This window comes from Cydia splendana, chromosome 17 (genome assembly GCF_910591565.1).
Source record: "Cydia splendana chromosome 17, ilCydSple1.2, whole genome shotgun sequence".
Taxonomy (NCBI): Eukaryota; Metazoa; Arthropoda; class Insecta; order Lepidoptera; family Tortricidae; genus Cydia; species Cydia splendana.
The window spans coordinates 9,390,559-9,409,393 of NC_085976.1; the positions used below are offsets into that span (position 1 = coordinate 9,390,559).

At 38.4% G+C, this 18,835-nt stretch overlaps 1 protein-coding gene across 1 annotated transcript in view; it reads left to right on the forward strand.

Annotated features, from left to right (window-relative positions):
- Positions 1 to 18,250, forward strand: part of LOC134798731 (uncharacterized) — a 36,561-nt gene extending 18,311 nt beyond the window's left edge. The window contains exons 4-9 of the mRNA XM_063771118.1: positions 3,882 to 4,036; positions 4,386 to 4,674; positions 8,128 to 8,386; positions 14,058 to 14,157; positions 15,479 to 15,680; positions 17,252 to 18,250. Coding sequence (XP_063627188.1) covers positions 3,882 to 4,036; positions 4,386 to 4,674; positions 8,128 to 8,386; positions 14,058 to 14,157; positions 15,479 to 15,680; positions 17,252 to 17,727 — 1,481 coding nt within the window. The 3' untranslated portion in view covers positions 17,728 to 18,250. The remainder of the gene's footprint in view (positions 1 to 3,881; positions 4,037 to 4,385; positions 4,675 to 8,127; positions 8,387 to 14,057; positions 14,158 to 15,478; positions 15,681 to 17,251) is intronic.
- The last annotated feature ends 585 nt before the right edge of the window (positions 18,251 to 18,835 follow it).

The following is an 18,835-nucleotide window of genomic DNA, read 5'->3' on the forward strand; positions in this document are numbered from 1 at the left end:
TTAATGTGGCTAATTCCGTCATAGGGTCTATTCCGTCCACTAGCGTTTTTCTCGAACAACGAACAAAATTGATAATTTCATCGACAAAGCAGCGATTGCTTTTAGTTTCAGTAATCAAAAGCAAATGGTTTTTTTCCTACGATTGAAAAGCAAAGAAATATTCGCTCGTGGACGGAATAGACCCTATGACGGAATTAGCCACATTGACCTTACCCTTATTTTTACATTTAAGTTTTATTTTGTAAACTCTATATAAAACGTAACAGACTTGATATAATGATATAATAATAAACAAACACCAAGCCAAGATTTACGTTAAATGGTTTCTTAAAAGAGAAAATTAAAATGTAGATCCAGTGACTCTGTGAAAACACTAGTTAGATGATTCAGAGTTGTGCAAATCTAATTAGTTTAGCGTCACTAATCTGATTTGAAGACGACGCTAACCATTGCCACGTCTTTGATAAACCAGCGTTCAGATTTAAATAGTTTACTTTTCGTCTCCTGTTTCTGTTGTTAGCAAAATATTTGATTCGTTTCAGTGCTGTTTTTGAATGCAAATGTTTTACGTATTTATACCGTTTTAGATTACGTAACATTCAATAAATGATATTAAAATAATGAATTACATATATATGTTTATATGTAACTGATCACAAATAATCAATACATATATAATTGATTATTTCTAAAGTTCTAAAGCTAAAGGCATCGGCCGCTATTTTTTTGAAAGAAGAAGAAACTAAACAAGAGTAATTTATTCTACAACAGGTTATACTACTATATGTGATAAGGGGTCATCCATTAATTACGTCACACGTTTAGGGGGAGGGAGGGGGTCAAGAAAATGTGACATATTGTGACATGGGGGAGGGGGGAGACACAAACTTTGTGACGTCACTTTAACTTCATCAGTAACCGAATTTTTTTTTTTAATTATTTCATTCGCTGTACATTTAAATAACAAGTTTTTAAAACGATAATCGTTTTTATTCTTTTAATTTTCTTTCCTAAGCAGTTTTGGGTTATAAAATTACTAATATTTATATCGTCAAAAATATTTTGATAAAATATTAATAATACTTAGGTACTTACTTAATTCGATTTGGCGATTTCGTAGAAAAAATGTGACGTCACACTAGGGGGGAGGGGTTTGCCAAATGTGACCAAATGTGACAAGGGGGGGGAGGGGTCAAAAAACCTAGAAATTCGTGTGACGTAATTAATGGATGACCCCTAACTAGGTATAATAACTTCTGCAGTGGCAGCACGGTCGCATTTTTATCGCCTGTCACCATGCTTGTCACGTTCTAACAAGTATGTAAGTTCGAAAGTGACGGGCATAGTGACAGGCGATAAAAATGGAACCATGCTGCCACCGCTAATGTCGAGACCATTTTCGACGCCGAAAAAAAATTATTTTCAATGAACACTGGATTCAATTCAAATAACTTATAGAAAAACCGTTCCATTCAATTTTTAAAACATTTTTCGTGGAACAGGGTTATATTTGATTTACATCTCAGAAATACGAGTAGATAAAAATTACTTTTAATTAAAGTATTAACATCTATAATTTCTGTACAACATATAACCTTGAATATATGTACAATAGGTATTGAATTTATGATTCATATAAACCACTTGATTAAACATAGTCTCCTATGTTATTCTGTTTGTGTTAATTCGGATGATGATAAGATGATAATGTATTGCGGTATCATGATAACAGTACCTTAACAGACACAAACTATCGTCAAGGAAGCCTAGTTAAGAGTGTTAAAATATTGATAACGATGAAACTACGCCATTAAGGAAATAAATAATAGGATAATTCAATAACACGATCAACACGTGGTTTTTTACCTATCCGATGTATTTGACTAGAGTTGGGTGAGATATTTTCTTTATATGTAATGTATAACGGAAACGTGACCAATATAAAGCAAAAAGAAAAATGTATGGCTAAATAGGCACAATAAAATATTAAGTAAGTGGTATGGTACGTCTTTTTATAAATATGTCAAAGGAAACCATTCTAAGATGATTAATTGCGTTTTATCGTATATTTCCGTTAATTTTTTTGTTGTAAGAATTGTTGAACACTTCTAAAACAAATAAAACAAGCATTTTAATATGTCAATCATTAATCAATATTTGAGCTAATTACAATCCGTCAATCCTTATATTATGTACTAGCTGTGCCCGCGGCTCCGCCCGCGTGGAATTCGGTCTGTGTCAGTAAGCACCTAATTTCTAATCCTAATTTCTCTCCCTCTCCCCTGGAGGCGGAACTTGAAGTAAAGTTGACAGATGGATATGCTAGAGGACTGTAGTCCAGATAAAATATTTTACAATTAGGTACCACTAAATAAAACTACACTCCAAAATCAATAGCTTTTTTCGCCCTTATTCAAATTTTACACGTGATTTAAACGACGGAGTAGTAGATGTATATCGGACGATACAGTAAGGTATACGTGTGCGAGCGAAAACGAAGCTGCCTGCCTGGCTAGAGCGCCACTCACCGTGGTCTTCTTCAGACTCCTGAGGAATATCACGTGCCCCTTGTAACCTCAATGCGTTGCGAGACTTTCGCGAATGATTCGATTTTTTTCGGGAAGGCATGGTAATGCGTATAAAATGCGAGTCCCAAATCGTTTCACTCCGCAAACGACCAGTGCCGGATTACGATATTTTGATGCCCTAAGCATTTCTAGACAATCTAGACCATGGTGCCCCCTCTCCCTAGGGTTATCGGTACTCAATAGTGGTAGCACATATTTGAAAAAAGTTTGCCCCTCCTTCCTAAGTAGCGCCATAAGATTCAGGGGCAAACTTAAGTCAATCGAGTGTTGTGGCTACCCCCCCTTTTAGGGGTTGAATTTTTATAGCCTATAACCTGGCCGGGAATTTTCTCGACAGATTAGTAAAGTTTTCATCAAAATCCGTTCAGCCGTTTTCACGTGATGCGCGTTCAAATAAACAGACAAACAGATAAACAGATAAACAGACAAACAGACAAAAATTCTAAAAACTTTTGGAACGTGTTCTGTTATCGATTCTAAGTATCCCCAGCCAACTTTTTTTCAAATATCTTCCATGTACAGACTTTCGACCGTCTTCAGCTTTATTATATGTATAGATACGTAATATAAGGATTGACGGATTGTAATTACAATCCTTATATTAAGTACCTATACATAATATATTATGTATGTATACATAATATAATGATTGACGGATTTTAATTAGCTCAAATATTGATTAAAGATTGACATTAAAAATTTAAAATGCTTGTTTTATATGTTTGTTTTATTTGTTTTAGAAGTGTTCAACAAAAAACTTAACGGTTATACCTATACGATAAAATCGCAATTAATCATCTTAGAATGGTTTCCTTCACAAAAAAGTTACTGTTATATCTCGAACTGTAGTTAAATACGCCGAGCAACGTTCACCTTTCGCTCACGATTTAACTATAGGGTGGCAAAGCGGGGAATTCGACCGAGAGGCCCCAATGGCCCCAAGGGATGAATTTACCACGGAGTTGGTGTAGCCGTAGCCGGACTAAGATCTAAAATCCAGTTTAACATGGCAACGTGTAGAGTGTCATATTTTCATAGAACGTTGACGATTTTTTTTACTTTTACACTTTGTCATTGTCAAAGTCAGGGCTATCTTTGTCCGTATCTACAGTTAGGGCTCATTAAGACGGCGCGCGAACTCGCATGCGATTTTAGTTACATTGCGGACCATTAAGGTTACATCAATTCAGCCGATCGATCAAATAACGCAATGTAATAAAACTCGTGCGAGTTCTCGCACCGTCTAAATGAGCCATTACGCAAGTACCGTTAAACAAAAAAACCCATGTTCAGAAAAAGGCGGGAGGAAGCGGCGCCTCTCGCAGACGCCCCAGGCCGTGGTGCAGCCCAAGGTGCAGAAGCCTTCAATCAAGATCGCAGCCAATGTGAAGCCACAACTGGTGGTCAAGTCGCAACCGCAGAAGCCTTTAAAAGTTGCCAATATACAGGTAAATTTATATACACGAACAATGAAAATGGGTCTTTTCTATATCCTAGCTAAATCTGCCCTGCATTTTTTTAGCGTAGAACTTGAAATTTGTATTTACTCTATACACATAAAAGATTTAACCTGATATTAGGTTGAGCTGAAATTTAGCACACTTAAGCAAGTGAGGTGGCAAAGAAGGTTTGATAATGATTATAATGAAGACCGAAGGACGCCAAGGAACTCTGTAATAAAACAATGCAGTATCTTCGATCAAACAAAAGTATTGTCGGCGATATATTCACGCAAATGTCAATTAACAATAAAATTAACCATAGACACTCTCACAGACTTTCTCTATTCATCCTTAGGTCATCAACCCGCCACCAAAAGTATACTGCAAACCCGTTGAATCCGTCGCCCCCCAACGTAAAGTCATCCGCGTGGCCCCCATGGCCGGCAACCCCCGCTCCATACTCCTCCCCGTCACCATCAAAGACATGAAGGACCTCAAGTCCATCAAGATCATCAATGCTGCAGATTTGAAGAACGCCTCCAATATCAAGTTGGCAGCGGCAAATCTTCTGTCTCAGAGCAAACGACAGGACTTCAAGGTGGAATCTAGGAATGACTATGAATATGAGAATAATAATAACTGCGGTAAGTGTATTCATAAATATTCCCTTTTATTCATAAATCATTGTTGAAATTAAAATAGGTTTAATAATTAGACGTTTATGAATAGAAAGGCATACTTTTATCAAACTCTTGAGCAGCGTTCCGGTTCCATTTCCAGTCGTTTTTTTTTTCAAACTCAATCTACTAAAGTACACACGGGGTGAGTAAATTTAACGGTTATTAGATAACAGTTTAAAATTTATGTGTTCCTGTTCAGGAACTCATTCGAGCAAAGAAAATCATAATTCAAACCTAAATTTAAAACTTCAAGGTTCTTTTTTAACTGGTAAATTCAGACCCCCTGGGTGTTGACAAAATCAAAGCTACACTTGTTTCATACAGTTACGATAATCTATTTGCAAAAAAAATGGATCATGTTGCGTTCCGGCGCTCAGCTAGGAGTCTACAAAACCGTTATAATTTTAAAGTGAAATTACTGTAACGAAAGTTGTATATGATTATGATAATTCTTATAGCATAGAACCTTGGTTGCGCGGAGTGCACTGACCCCGTTTTCGATTATTGGTGGCAATTGTCTTGACTTAGACGCGCGACATGTTTCAAATCGCTTTGATTTCATTGACTTAACAGTTTAATAGACGTTATGACTTTTAAAGATGATGTTCTTGATTGTAGTCGTTGCTTTTATTAATCAGAAACATCTACAACCACGAGGCGTGTGATTTATAATAAGTAAACCTGAAATTAGTACAAGGTGGAACTGTAACCATTTGTCACCAAAACATTAGGAAATCCTCCTAAATAAAACTTTCACTTTTTGCGCTTTCGGTATTTTTATACAGGTACCTACATTAAATTTATAAATGGAAGCACGACTCTGGAACTTAACTAACGTTATACATAATCAGATTATTCCTTAAACAATGTAACTCAATCAATGAATAAATACTCGTAGCTACCTATTTCAAATAAAATTTTAGATTTGACATGACGAAAAAAACTTACAAATCCTACTGAGTCATGCTAAATCACCTCAATTCTACTGTACACAAAATAAACGAATTAGTACAGTTACAAGATTATTATAAGGCACTTCTCACATAGCACCCGTTAAGTATGAGATCACGAATGTTTGAAGTGATGAACTTGGGAAAAAATGACAGATCGCCGATATTTCCTGCGTAAGGTCAATGCCACCTGCTATACGTGTCTTTGACTGTTTGTGTGTGTGCGTGACAAGAATACGTTTTAGGAAATGCTTGGTTGTGCTAAAGTGGTGTAGATGTTTTTTGGGCGTGGTACCTTAACCCATAGAACAGGTTTGGTTACGAATATTTTGCGTTTGTTATTTTATTTCTGCTTTCGTAAGTTTAAAAAATACTTAGTTTAACGTGCCGGCAACGAAATTTAAATAGAAATCTGATTACGCGGGGGGATTCAAAAAGAAATTAGAAACGCTATGATACCATGGAATTACAGGTATCCTGTTATTTTTTACTTTTAGGCAACCTCTTTATTAGTTTATCTGCATATTCAGTATTAAAAAATCTGGCATCTTCGTCCATAAAAAAAAAAAGTACTAATTTTCCTTTTTTTTTAGTTTATCGCTAGTACAGCCAATTTATAGGAGATTTTTAAGAATCAAAGAATGTGAAGTAATTGCAAAAGACATACTCTTGATTACGCAATACGCAACTCTTTAATTCAAGCACAAGATTCTGCGCAGCATTCTTGGGAAACTGCATGGTCTGAGGCCCAAAATCATCTTAAAATTAGGTATTTTATTTAATTGCGTTTTTCTTAAAAAGATTCTTCTGATTTTTATTGAACAATGTTTGATAGGCCTTATTTTGTATTTTCATATTTATTTTTGTGGTATGTTTCCATTATTTTTTCTGAATTGAACAAATAAATGTGTGAAGACCTAAAATTACTACCTTTAACATTGAAAGGACATCCTAGCCTGAAAATTAAAATTTACAAGCATATTATTAAATACTAATTCATTCTTAAAAACCCAAGTTTTAATTTAAGTACCAATTTTTATGACTTCTTGACCAAAAATTTTGAGAAAATCGTTCCTGAATGATCACAAAAACTTGCCTGAATTTACTGATATTAAGACATCACCTACCCTACTGTCATTGTTTATCGATAACATAAAAAAGTAATTAATTTATTTATGTCTTTACTTATGCAATTTATTGCCAAAAAGTGATAGTATCATGAGTATCATGACCAATAATCAAAACGTATCATTATGTGTTTAGCCGATATCAATTCTAAAGACTTTTTGATGTACCCTCGTAATATATGTAAACCTATGTCTTGCCTGTAAATAACAAAATAACTGTTTGCCCAACAATATTTGAAAAGCCTCGAAGCACAACCATTAAAAAAAATCACTCCCGCTTTAGAATTGAGGCCATTTCTTACTTTCTGGCTTAACTAAGTCGTTTTAAGAAACCTTCATTTTTTTTAACCCTCTGCAACTGTGGTGAATTTTTTAGAGAGATTCTACTGATGTGGTGTCTATCAGACGTCATTTTCGATAATTCATTAAAAATAAACTAATGGCAATATGGTAACGATTGTTTTATATAACAATCAATCCATTTATAATTTATTAAATTCAATTGTAAAATACGTTTAAAATAAAATACATAAGAAATATATAATAAATTTTAATGAGATCACAGTTTCTTACAATTTGTACTTAGGCTAACAAAAAAATTAAAAAAAAACTTAACAATCAACAACTTCAAGTAACTTCATTAATTTTCCTTCTTCTGAACATTATACTTTAAAAAAAAAATAGAGAAAATCTAAAGACAGAATAAGGCACTAATCAGTCCTGAAGTTGGTACTTATTTTAAAGGATTTTCGTCGATCAACCATGTAAAATATAATTATTTATGTGGTAAGATCTCTCTGACACTATGGAAACATTACTATTTTTGTGAGGTGACGTCTGATAGACACCATACTTACTATGAACCATCTATGAAAAAGTACATATTTTTATGAGGTGAGGTCAGTCAGACCCAGGACTTATTGCTGTGCTCACGTCCGTGGGACACCCGCAGCTCATATCTCCCGATGCATGCACCACATTGCCGCTCGGGCATCACTGTCCGATGCCGCGAGTCGTTTGAAGAAGGTAATGAGCGAGACAGAACTATATCGCGCCGCACGCCGACATAGCAACAAAAAAAATATTTGGTGGTGTCTGATAGACGACTGATGTGCGACTTGTGCGAGTCGCAGAGGGTTTTCCAATCTGTCGCTACACCGATATACTTTCCCCCTTATTCATAAACGCGCCACAAACCTCAATTAGCTAATAATCGTTTGTCTTTATCTGTCATTTTGACTTATGTAGGTACTTGTAAGAAAGGGATAAAACATAATTTAACTAAATCAGGCCCCTAAAGTTTTATGAATACGGGGTTAACCTTTATCCTTTTCCCCCAGATGACTCCGGCACCGAGCACAGCGAGGACGACGACGACCACGCCCCCCAGAACAATGGCGGCGGCTACCCGCGCCTGCTCCTCACCCCCGAGGAGCGCCGCCTCCTCGCCAAGGAGGGCATCACCCTCCCCACCAGCTACCCCCTCACCAAACACGAGGAGAGGGAGCTGAAGAGGATCAGGAGGAAGATCAGGAATAAGATCTCCGCACAGGACTCGAGGAAGCGCAAGAAGGAGTACGTCGACGGGCTCGAAGACAGGTTTGTGTTGTTTTATTAACACACTATTTACCCCCGAGGAGCGCCGCCTCCTCGCCAAGGAGGGCATCACCCTCCCCACCAGCTACCCCCTCACCAAACACGAGGAGAGGGAGCTGAAGAGGATCAGGAGGAAGATCAGGAATAAGATCTCCGCACAGGACTCGAGGAAGCGCAAGAAGGAGTACGTCGACGGGCTCGAAAACAGGTTTGTGTTGTTTTATTAACACACTATTTACCCCCGAGGAGCGCCGCCTCCTCGCCAAGGAGGGCATCACCCTCCCCACCAGCTACCCCCTCACCAAACACGAGGAGAGGGAGCTGAAGAGGATCAGGAGGAAGATCAGGAATAAGATCTCCGCACAGGACTCGAGGAAGCGCAAGAAGGAGTACGTCGACGGGCTCGAAGACAGGTTTGTGTTGTTTTATTAACACACTATTTACCCCCGAGGAGCGCCGCCTCCTCGCCAAGGAGGGCATCACCCTCCCAACCAGCTAACCCCTCACCAAACACGAGGAGAGGGAGCTCAAGAGGATCAGGAGGAAGATCAGGAATAAGATCTCCGCACAGGTCTCGAGGAAGCGCAAGAAGGAGTACGTTGACGGGCTCGAAGACAGGTTTGTGTTGTTTTATTAACACACTATTTACCCCCGACGGGCCTGCTCCTCACCCCCGAGGAGCGCCGCCTCCTCGCCAAGGAGGGCATCACCCTCCCCAACAGCTACCCCCTCACCAAACACGAGGAGAGGGAGTACGTTGACGGGCTCGAAGACAGGTTTGTGTTGTTTTATTAACACACTATTTACCCCCGACGGGCCTGCTCCTCACCCCCGAGGAGCGCCGCCTCCTCGCCAAGGAGGGCATCACCCTCCCCACCAGCTACCCCCTCACCAAACACGAGGAGAGGGAGTACGTTGACGGGCTCGAAGACAGGTTTGTGTTGTTTTATTACCCGACTGCGCGACGCAAAGGAGGGTAATGTGTTTATTAACACACTATTTACCCCCGACGGAACGGACGACGTTTAGGACAAGAGGCTGTTTCAATAAAACACTATAATACAGGCAACCACCAGTATAGTATACCAGAAAATTATTAGAGAAGCGTAGAGAACAGTTATTTAATAAATCGGATAGAACTAAAATAAAAAGTGCGAGTCGGACTCGCGCGCGAAGGGTTCCGTACCATTACGCAAAAAACAACAAAACAAAATCACGTTTGTTGTATGGGAGCCCCACTTAAATATATATTTTATTCTGTTTTTAGTATTTGTTGTTATAGCGGCAACAGAAATACATCATGTGTGATGTAAATACATTATACATATACATACATTTCAACTGCTAGACTATCACGGTTCTTGATATACACCCTGGTGACACAGACGGACGGACAGACGGACTGACGGACAGTGGAGTCTTAGTAATAGGGTCCCGTTTTTACCCTTTGGATACGTAACCCTAAAAAGTACGTGACTTGACCGTGACGTGACGTTGTGTTGTTTTCATAATGGCTAATCGTTTTGAAAGTTGGAAAAAGAAACAGTTTTGACTAGCACGAGAATACCATATTTTAGGCGTACTCGTTCTGTACCATCGTAAAATTCCCTACACTCCCTGTCATTCTCCAAATCGACATATTTAACCTAGCGTAGCACCGCTCTCGACTGTACCACTTTAATTTAAGAGCAAACCCAATTCAGTTGGACGAGTGCTCAACAATTAATCCGACTTTCACTACATGACATTTCACGACGTATGTGTAACAAGCCAGTCGTGAAACAAACCTGTATGTGTACTTTGCAGTTGCATAATACAAATACTCTTTTTTGTATGCTGAATATAAATGATCGTTTTAACAGCCCATTGTGAATCATGAATGGAAAGGTTTCACTAAATTTTGGTTAGTCTCGGATAAGTCGTTTCCTTACTGTGCACGTAGTGGCTTTAAATGCGAGTAGCATTCAATATACTCAATATTATACCTACACGATTACCAGCAGTCGTTTTATATCAAGCGTGCCGAGAGATAAGTTTGGGGTTATAAAACATTTTGATGTTATAAGAAATAGTACATTGTAGGAGAGGACGGAAAACCGCTAAAATATGGACGAGTCGTTTGAGGGCCGACACGTTGGTGGAGGCCCTCAAATAATACGAGTCCATCTTTAGCGTTTCCGGTCGAGGCATTACATAGTGCTTTTCACGACTACTGCGAGGAAATAAGAAAACATTTTCATAACTATAAGTACTAGCCCGCGATTTCCCTGGTAGCAAATTACTAGCCCGCGATTTCCCTGGTAGCAAATTACTAGCCACTGCCTGTGCTGTCTCTTGAATTTCGGTAGGCGTCAGCGTAAGAATATAATTTTCTTCACTAGAAGAACTCATTTTTATAGCGAGCGTAGATACGTGTTTCTTGTATTTTTTAGTTAAACACAATTTACACTATCTAATTCAGTAAGTATTTTCAGATCCCGCCTTTTTTACTTTTTTTATCACTTTTAAGAGGCGTTTTTCTGTTATTTGCTTTAAACCGACTCTAAACTTAGAAGCGTTTTTGCTAAAAAAAAAACACAAACAGCTACAAAAGTAAAAAACGCCTTAAGCGTGAACTGAATCGTGTATAATTGGTAAAAAAAAATTAACCGAATGGTTTTGACATATCTTTTTTTTTTAACAAGAAATTGGTCCTATAAATAACCTAATTTTATTTTTGAAGGCAAAAGTTGCGCCAAAAAAGACCTTTTATTGATTTTTATGTTTTAAATGATACTCATTGCTGTAGCGAACCGTCACCAATGACAGATGATGATAACAATGAAACATTGTAGTAGTGGTGATTCAGATGCTACAGCTATTTCCTACTTTCAGCTTGGTTTTAGACCACCTTTTGCCACATTTCCGAACAGTGGCGTGAAAACTTAATTGTTTCACAATTGGTTTGATATGTGTTGTCTTATTTTGCTGTTCTTTATTCGTACTTTTAGCAACACAATAACATTACATTTATGTTTTTCCGTCTTTAAACTCATGGGTAAATCCAACATGTTTAGAAAACATATTCACTCAGATTTATAGACGGGTCTATAGCGAATTTATTTTATTATCACCTTTATTTACCGACGCTTCGACACAGGTTTCACTGGTCGTGGTCGCGGCTAACTGATGTCCCAGCAAAATGACAAATGTTAAATGTATGTGTTCAAAACACGAAAGTTTACGTTTAGAATAGTTTGCAGTTATGTACCTATTACACCTATCTACTAGGTTTATAGATACTTAGATACCCGACGCCTGCTACGTCACGTCACGTCGGGGGCTATCGTAAATAAGGTGGAATTATGTTTTGGATTTCATGGGCCTATAAATCCCGGTCTTTTGATAGGCTGGCGTGGGGATACAGATCCAACACGTAGAGTCCCTTTGGAAAGCTTTAATGTCATGTAGAACGCCTGCTGGAACCCGTTCACAGGCGCAACAATAGACACCCATGAACCGGTCTCAGCAGGCATTGTATGTTAGAAAAAATTTACAGTATACCGGTCTATGGATTGAAGTTTGCGTGGACAATGAGATTGGGTTATTGCAAAGACGTCCGGACACCTGCCATAACAATGTTTTCACAAGTTATCGAGGCAGGCGGTGACTTGCCGCCCACTAGATGTTTTATTATTACCATGTTTATGCTTAGTTTAGAAAAGTTGATCAAATGTAACACCCCCTTTAACCGTTGCTATAGACACTACGAAGTGGCGGTCTTGTGTACGGATCCCGATTCCCGGGATCAAATATCCGGTCACAAATATTTGCGTGTTGATCGTTTCCGGCTCATGGCTGTTCTATTTACCTGAGTACATGTTTATCTACATAAATATATCTAGAGGCTCTACAAGCTGTTATCATGTTTGTAGGATGTAGGCCATATTGAACCACCAACTTAGGCCCACTTGTACCATTCCACTAACCTGGGGTTAAGCGGTTAAACCTGGCGTTACCATGGTTACCAGTACAATTTGACACTAGGTTAACGGTTTAGCCGCTTAATCCCGGGTTAGTGGAATGGTGCAAGTGGGCCTTAGCTGAATAAAGCTCCTTAGATATAGGTTAACTGGAAGAGATCCCTCTTAGGGATAACTTCGCCTTTGTACTACACATTTATGTTTTATCTGATGTAACCATTATTCCTTTCTTTGATTTCGTACAAATAAGTGTTTACTTACTTACTTAAAGTATGTTAGTTTTATATTTTTTAGTAAGTAGGTAATGCATCTATTTATTTACAGGTACTTACATAAAATATACTAAATCACAAAAGCATCAACAATTTTTACATTGTAAACATTTACAATAAAAACTATATAATAACCACGACTTCCCGTTATCTACATAACGGAAAGTCGTGGTTACTGAGCAATAAAAAAATACATAAAAATAGAGATAAATGAATTGATGATTTTGTCGATAAACAACAATTACTTCCAAGAAACCTTTAATACAACCAGATATTGCAACTGAAGTTGACATATTTGAGTAGTTGGTTTGTTCTGATGGGACTTTTTATTGAACAATATCATCTCTACAGAAACAGTACCACACAGCACAGCACAGAATAAATAATAGTACTAGGCAAGTACTAGGTACAGAAGTTTCACTCTCTAACAAAACGCGTCTATTACGGGGGATACAAGCGCAAGCGCGAGCAGGCGTCCGTTCCGTAGCGGTGCGCGGCGACTGCTACTGTTAGACACCAAAATTGGTGTGGGCCGCATATGCCGCATGTACTTGCCTCAAAGGGATAAGTTCGCCTTTGTACTTCTTACTAATTGTATGTTATTTTTGATATGTCTTTTTGTACAATAAAGAGTTTACTACTACTACTACTACTACTTGTAGCGACGCGACGAAATCGAGGAGTGAGCCACGCCTGGTTCTAGTGACACTATAATCTAATCAAATGAGCGACACTGCGTTCCGCGCGCTGACCTTTTTATTTTATCTCATTCAGTGGATGTTACGTAAACTTACGGTGAAGTTAATGCAATATTATTCACTTTTTAAACAAGTTTTAAAATTGAATAATTTTACGGTTTAGACTCACTTGTTTTTACTCGCGCGACATGTTTCGGAGAGCCTAGGTCTCCTTTCTCAAGCACTAACAGTGCGAGCAGCGTTCACGACGGCCGTGTATCGCTTGTAAGGCTCTCCGAAACATGTCGCGCGAGTGCCTAAAAAAACAAGTGAGTGTAAACCGTAAAATTATTCAATGTTAGTATGTCTCACAACAGTTTAAATTCGAAGTTTTAAAATGATATTGTAAAATATTAAGCATACATTGGGCGATCGGATAATTTTGATCAATACAATTCAATTCAAAATATATATTCAAATAGGTCTAGCAACAAGCACTTTTGAATAGCCTTACAAAATACCTATATCATCGGCTCATCGCTAATTATCAAAGCAATTTGTTTTAAATTAGGTACTAATCAAATTATTGATTATAATTAAAATCAATAACATTGTGGCTTTAATTTTAATTTCTTATAATTGAGTTAATATTGTTGCCAATCTTGCCAACGTCATTTATTATAAAGATTCATTGTCTAATTACAAACTCAGGTCTAAACTACTATTCAGGTCGAAATACTATAAATGCATTGTGTTGTTGCAGGGTTAAGCAGTGCACAGCCGAGAACCAAACCCTGATCCGAAGGATAAAAATCCTGCAGTCGCAGAACCAGTCGCTGTCCGCACAGCTGAAGAGGTTACAGGTATGGTATAAATTATATTATCTTTTCGGGTTCCCTATTTAGATGGTTCAATAAAGTTGCTTGCAATATTCGATACATTACTAACTACAGAGTACAATGAATTCAGTCGATCGGCCCCATAGATATCTAATCGGCCCAAAGCCACAATGTAACGAAAATCTCATGCATGTTCTTGAACCATCTCAATGGGGCTTTAAGTATTAAAAAAAATGTCCTTAGGTTAAAACAATGTCTGTTTTTCATTTTCATGTTTCATGCTTTAATTAAACATAGGCCGAGAAGGTTGGCCGTACTAAAAAATGCACATATGTATGTCATGGCAATTATGCTAAGGAAAAACTGTGTTGTTTTTCTGGTATACAAATTGTTTCTGCGTTTTTCTCAGGTTTCCGTCTTCTGCCTTATTATCCAATGTAAAGAACGTCTAAAGACGGCGCGAGTTGTTATCAGTAGTGCCAATAAATATTATTTAAGTTGGAGTTCCCCTTCTTGCAACAAATAGTATGTATTTTTAAGTGTTCAGTAAAAAAAGAAAAATGCGACGTTGTCAGCATGTTGCTCTCATCAGATAGATATGTAAACGCACTGAGGCGAGAAGTGGCATTTGTCCTTGAGATTTAATAAGATTGTTGTCGACGATATTCTAGCATGTTTACTACGCTGTTATGTAATGTATGATGTTAGAGGTCGATGCAGAATCAAGCTATCATTACATTGATTACCTACCAATAATAAAGATAACAAGTTGTGACATTTGGGTGACACTACGCTACATTTTTTTGTGGTAGTGGCAGTTGTAATTTCTTCGCAAATATGCTTATTTGACGTACGTTCGTGAATTTACTTTTTAATGCGGTAGGTGTAATTTTAAAGCACAGATCTCCAAATAATGACCTGCAGGCCGAATCCTACCCGTGCGCTTTTACTTTTGGCTTTTGGTCCTGGTCGCCAAAAAGAAACGGGAAATCGGGAAAAGGAATCTGGTCAAAAAGTTTGGTTGGAGATCTCTGAATTATAAAAAAAACAACGGGTTGCACTCCGGGAGTGCCGGCAGAAGTGAAAATTCAATGACATTGTAACAGTTTTTCGATTAGGCCACGTTCTTACGAATTTTCAATCTGTCGAATGTGTCGGTCGCGTGACCTGTCGCGAGTTTAACATTTTTTCCCCATCACAAAAAGTGCACAGCGCCGCTAAAGAAGTTTTCACTTCAAAAATAAAAACAATGTTTATAAGGGTCCGATATGAGGTTTTATAGGGCGATGTATTGTCAAAAAGATTAGTAGATCGGTCGTTTACTAACATATCGTTTTGGTCGTAGAACGTGCTGACGGGCGCGACGACAGCCGGCGGCAAGGCGCAGCCCGCCACGTGCCTGCTGGTGCTGCTGCTGTCCGTGGCGCTGGTGGCGCTGCCGTCCCTGCGCGACGACGTGCGCGCGCCGCACCACGCGCAGCCACAGCCCGCCGCCGCCGGCCCGCAGGTCCCCGCGCAACGAGCGAGGGCGTTGCTGCAGCACACTAGTGAGTACAACATATATGAGACAACCTATATGAGTCGCGACGATGTGCTTTTCACCACACCGATCGCAGCAGACAGCAGCCGTGCCCACGGTATCCGCGCAACGAGCGGGTGCGCGTTGCTGCAGCATACCAGTGAGTACAACATATATGAGACAACAGTGCTATCCGCAGCACTGGTCGCGACGATGTGCTTGTCACCGCACCAATCGCAGCAGCCCGCGGTACCCGTGCAGCGAGCGAGGGCGTTGCTGCAGCATACTAGTCAGTACACTAAACGATTTCAGTACAACCTGATGCCATAGAGAAATATAGTAAGACAAGAGTGGTCACTCCATACATCAGTTTTGGTACCAAAAATATTAGTATTTTCATAGTCGACATCTAGCATCGAGTAGCGGAATTATCAGTACTTTAAGTAGTAGTAGTAGTACTGTCAAGTGACAATAGATGTAGCACCGACCGGAAAGTCTTATGTTGTTGAGATTAAAGTTTCCAGTCAGTGCTACATCTATTGTCACTTGACAGTACTACTACTGCTACTTAAAGTACTGATAATTCCGCTACTATGCGATACTATATATACGATACTAGATGTCGACTATGAAAATACTAATATTTTTGGTACCAAAACTGATGTATGAAGTGAGCACTCTTGTCTTACTATATTTCTCTATGCTGATGCCCGCTGTACACTCACAGACCTCAAGAACGGGTGTACACATACTGCTCCCTTCTCCGGTTGGTTTGCTTCTTTACCGAAACTCGAGGAGCTCTCTACATGTGTGTACAGCCGGCATGAGAGTTATCAGTTCTGACAGCCCTCGCATTGAACACACACTTCGATAAGAGACGCTTATTGTGCAATTGAAGATGATTGAAAATCGTAACGACACTAACTCTCTTGAATTCTCTGATAATTATGAATAGTCAAAGCCAATCAAAAAGCGAATAAAAAATAATGTGTTAAAATGACCACGTAACTTTTACGATTTTACTAATCTATTGGCTTTTACGATAAACGATTGTCACCTTAACTGCGCTCGGTGTACCTACTATTATGATTGTCGTGATATTTAAAAAGTTAGCAATAAAAATTATGCAACTTTCAGGGATTATTCAATGTTCGAAAGTAGCCGTAACGCTTTACTTCACTTGCATAATATAAACTGAACTTTCTTAATTTCTTTTGGACCAATTGCATTATGCAATTATTACGTAATTGTTAAGATATCCATTAGTGTTTTTATTCAGATAATTCTTGAGAAACTTTGCAATTAAGGACTGGTTTCACGCCAATGCGTAACTTTCATGAAATTAGTTAACTGAAAAACCGAATTTTTTACATTTCTGAACAAATGTCTAAATATATTCAGTCATTTATTGCTTGAAGTTAATGGGAAAATTAAAAGCACTAAAATAGGACTTAAAATTTAAATCATACAAAATTGTTCATTATGCCGCTAAACTATCAGTTTTCTTGTTTATCCATTGGGCTATCAGTAGATATGCTATAGCCCGTTGCCTTCTCAAAATTCCATTGCCAACTGACTTAAAAGTCCATTTATTTCCAGAAATGGTGCTGGACGAAGCCGTGATCGACGACGGCGAGTTCAACATGGAAGAGCTGATCACCTTCAACCGTCACTCCGACCACGACTACCAGATCACCAAGGCCGAGATCCCCATCCTCCCCGGCGGCTACCACGACCTGCCCATCGACGAGGACTGGCCCCCCAACCTCAAGAAACGCATGAAAACCATACACTTCGACTACGACGACGGACATGACTACCTCCCCCCTATCGTCAAGCAGGAAAACTACGAAAACGCATACAAAATAGATGCAAGAATCGACGAAATAGAAGACAACGCGTTCTTCACTAACACCCTCATGTCTACAGGAAGGAAACTAGGCGAGCTGATCGATCTCTTCCCGCCCATACCGGTCAAGAACGAAGACATACTGGTCGAAGAGGTGTCCGATTATGATACGAGAAATATCACAGAGGTCAAAAGCTTCATCGTGAATGGTGTGAACGGTATTTAGTTTAGTATACCATATAAGTTCCTACGCTTTATATTTAAATCTTATATGGTATTTCCGTTGCATAATTATTTCTAACTTTATATTTTGTTACAATATATTTTCTCTATTTTTACTATGATTTTATTTCGATGAAATTATTCCTTGCGTTAGTGAGATCGTATGATTTTATTTAGGCTAAGTATTATCTCCAGATGAAGTATGATATTACGTAGATGAATTGAAAGAGTTATTTATTTAAGACTTCAAATTAATATAATGATTATAATCTTAGATCGTATTAGATATATTTTTACTTTGTTACGCAATTTTAATTTAAGGCATTTTGTGTTAAATTGGTGCAATTATGTGTTAATCGGCGAGTAGTGTTAGCTAGGCTAGAGTAAGTTACAATCTGTTCAGATTCACTTTTAGGTGTAGTTCCGTTATATTATATTATCTACTACTTACACGATTGTTTAAAGTTTATTTGTCTTATTGATTGGAATGTGGAAGTTAGTCGAAATAAACTGTACGAGTAACTTTATTGTACTTTTCATTTAGTGACCCTCGCCCTCAAAACTGCATCAACGCTGTAAAAGTTTGGACACAGTTTTAATGGTATCAGAATATAAATGCACGTATACACTGTATGTGTACCTGCTGTGACTGATGTGAAAGCGGCAGTTATTGATTGTAAAAGAGGTGTAAACGCGTCCTAAGAAAACGAGCTCCAGCTATTCAGGCCTTTATAAACGCGACTCGCGGCCCGATTCGAACTTTAAGATACGTCAATTAATAGATCTAGAAACGATATGGATTTGATGTGAGTGTCAAGTGACGTTTTTGTTTAAGAAACGTCAGTGTCATCATATCTAATCCATATCGTTTCTAGATCTATTAACTGACGCATCTTAAAGTTCGAATCGGGCAGTCAGTTTCCGTATAATGTACGGAGCCGCGTAAATTATGGCTGTACGTACAGCGCCACTTACATTAGCAGACAAATTCCAAGCACGAAATTGTCTAACTAAATTCTCTTGTAATACAATCAACAATCTTTGTTTATTATTATAAGCTTTCTGCACATTTTTTTGCTGAATTTGAAATGTCTGTGGTAATGAAGAGCCTG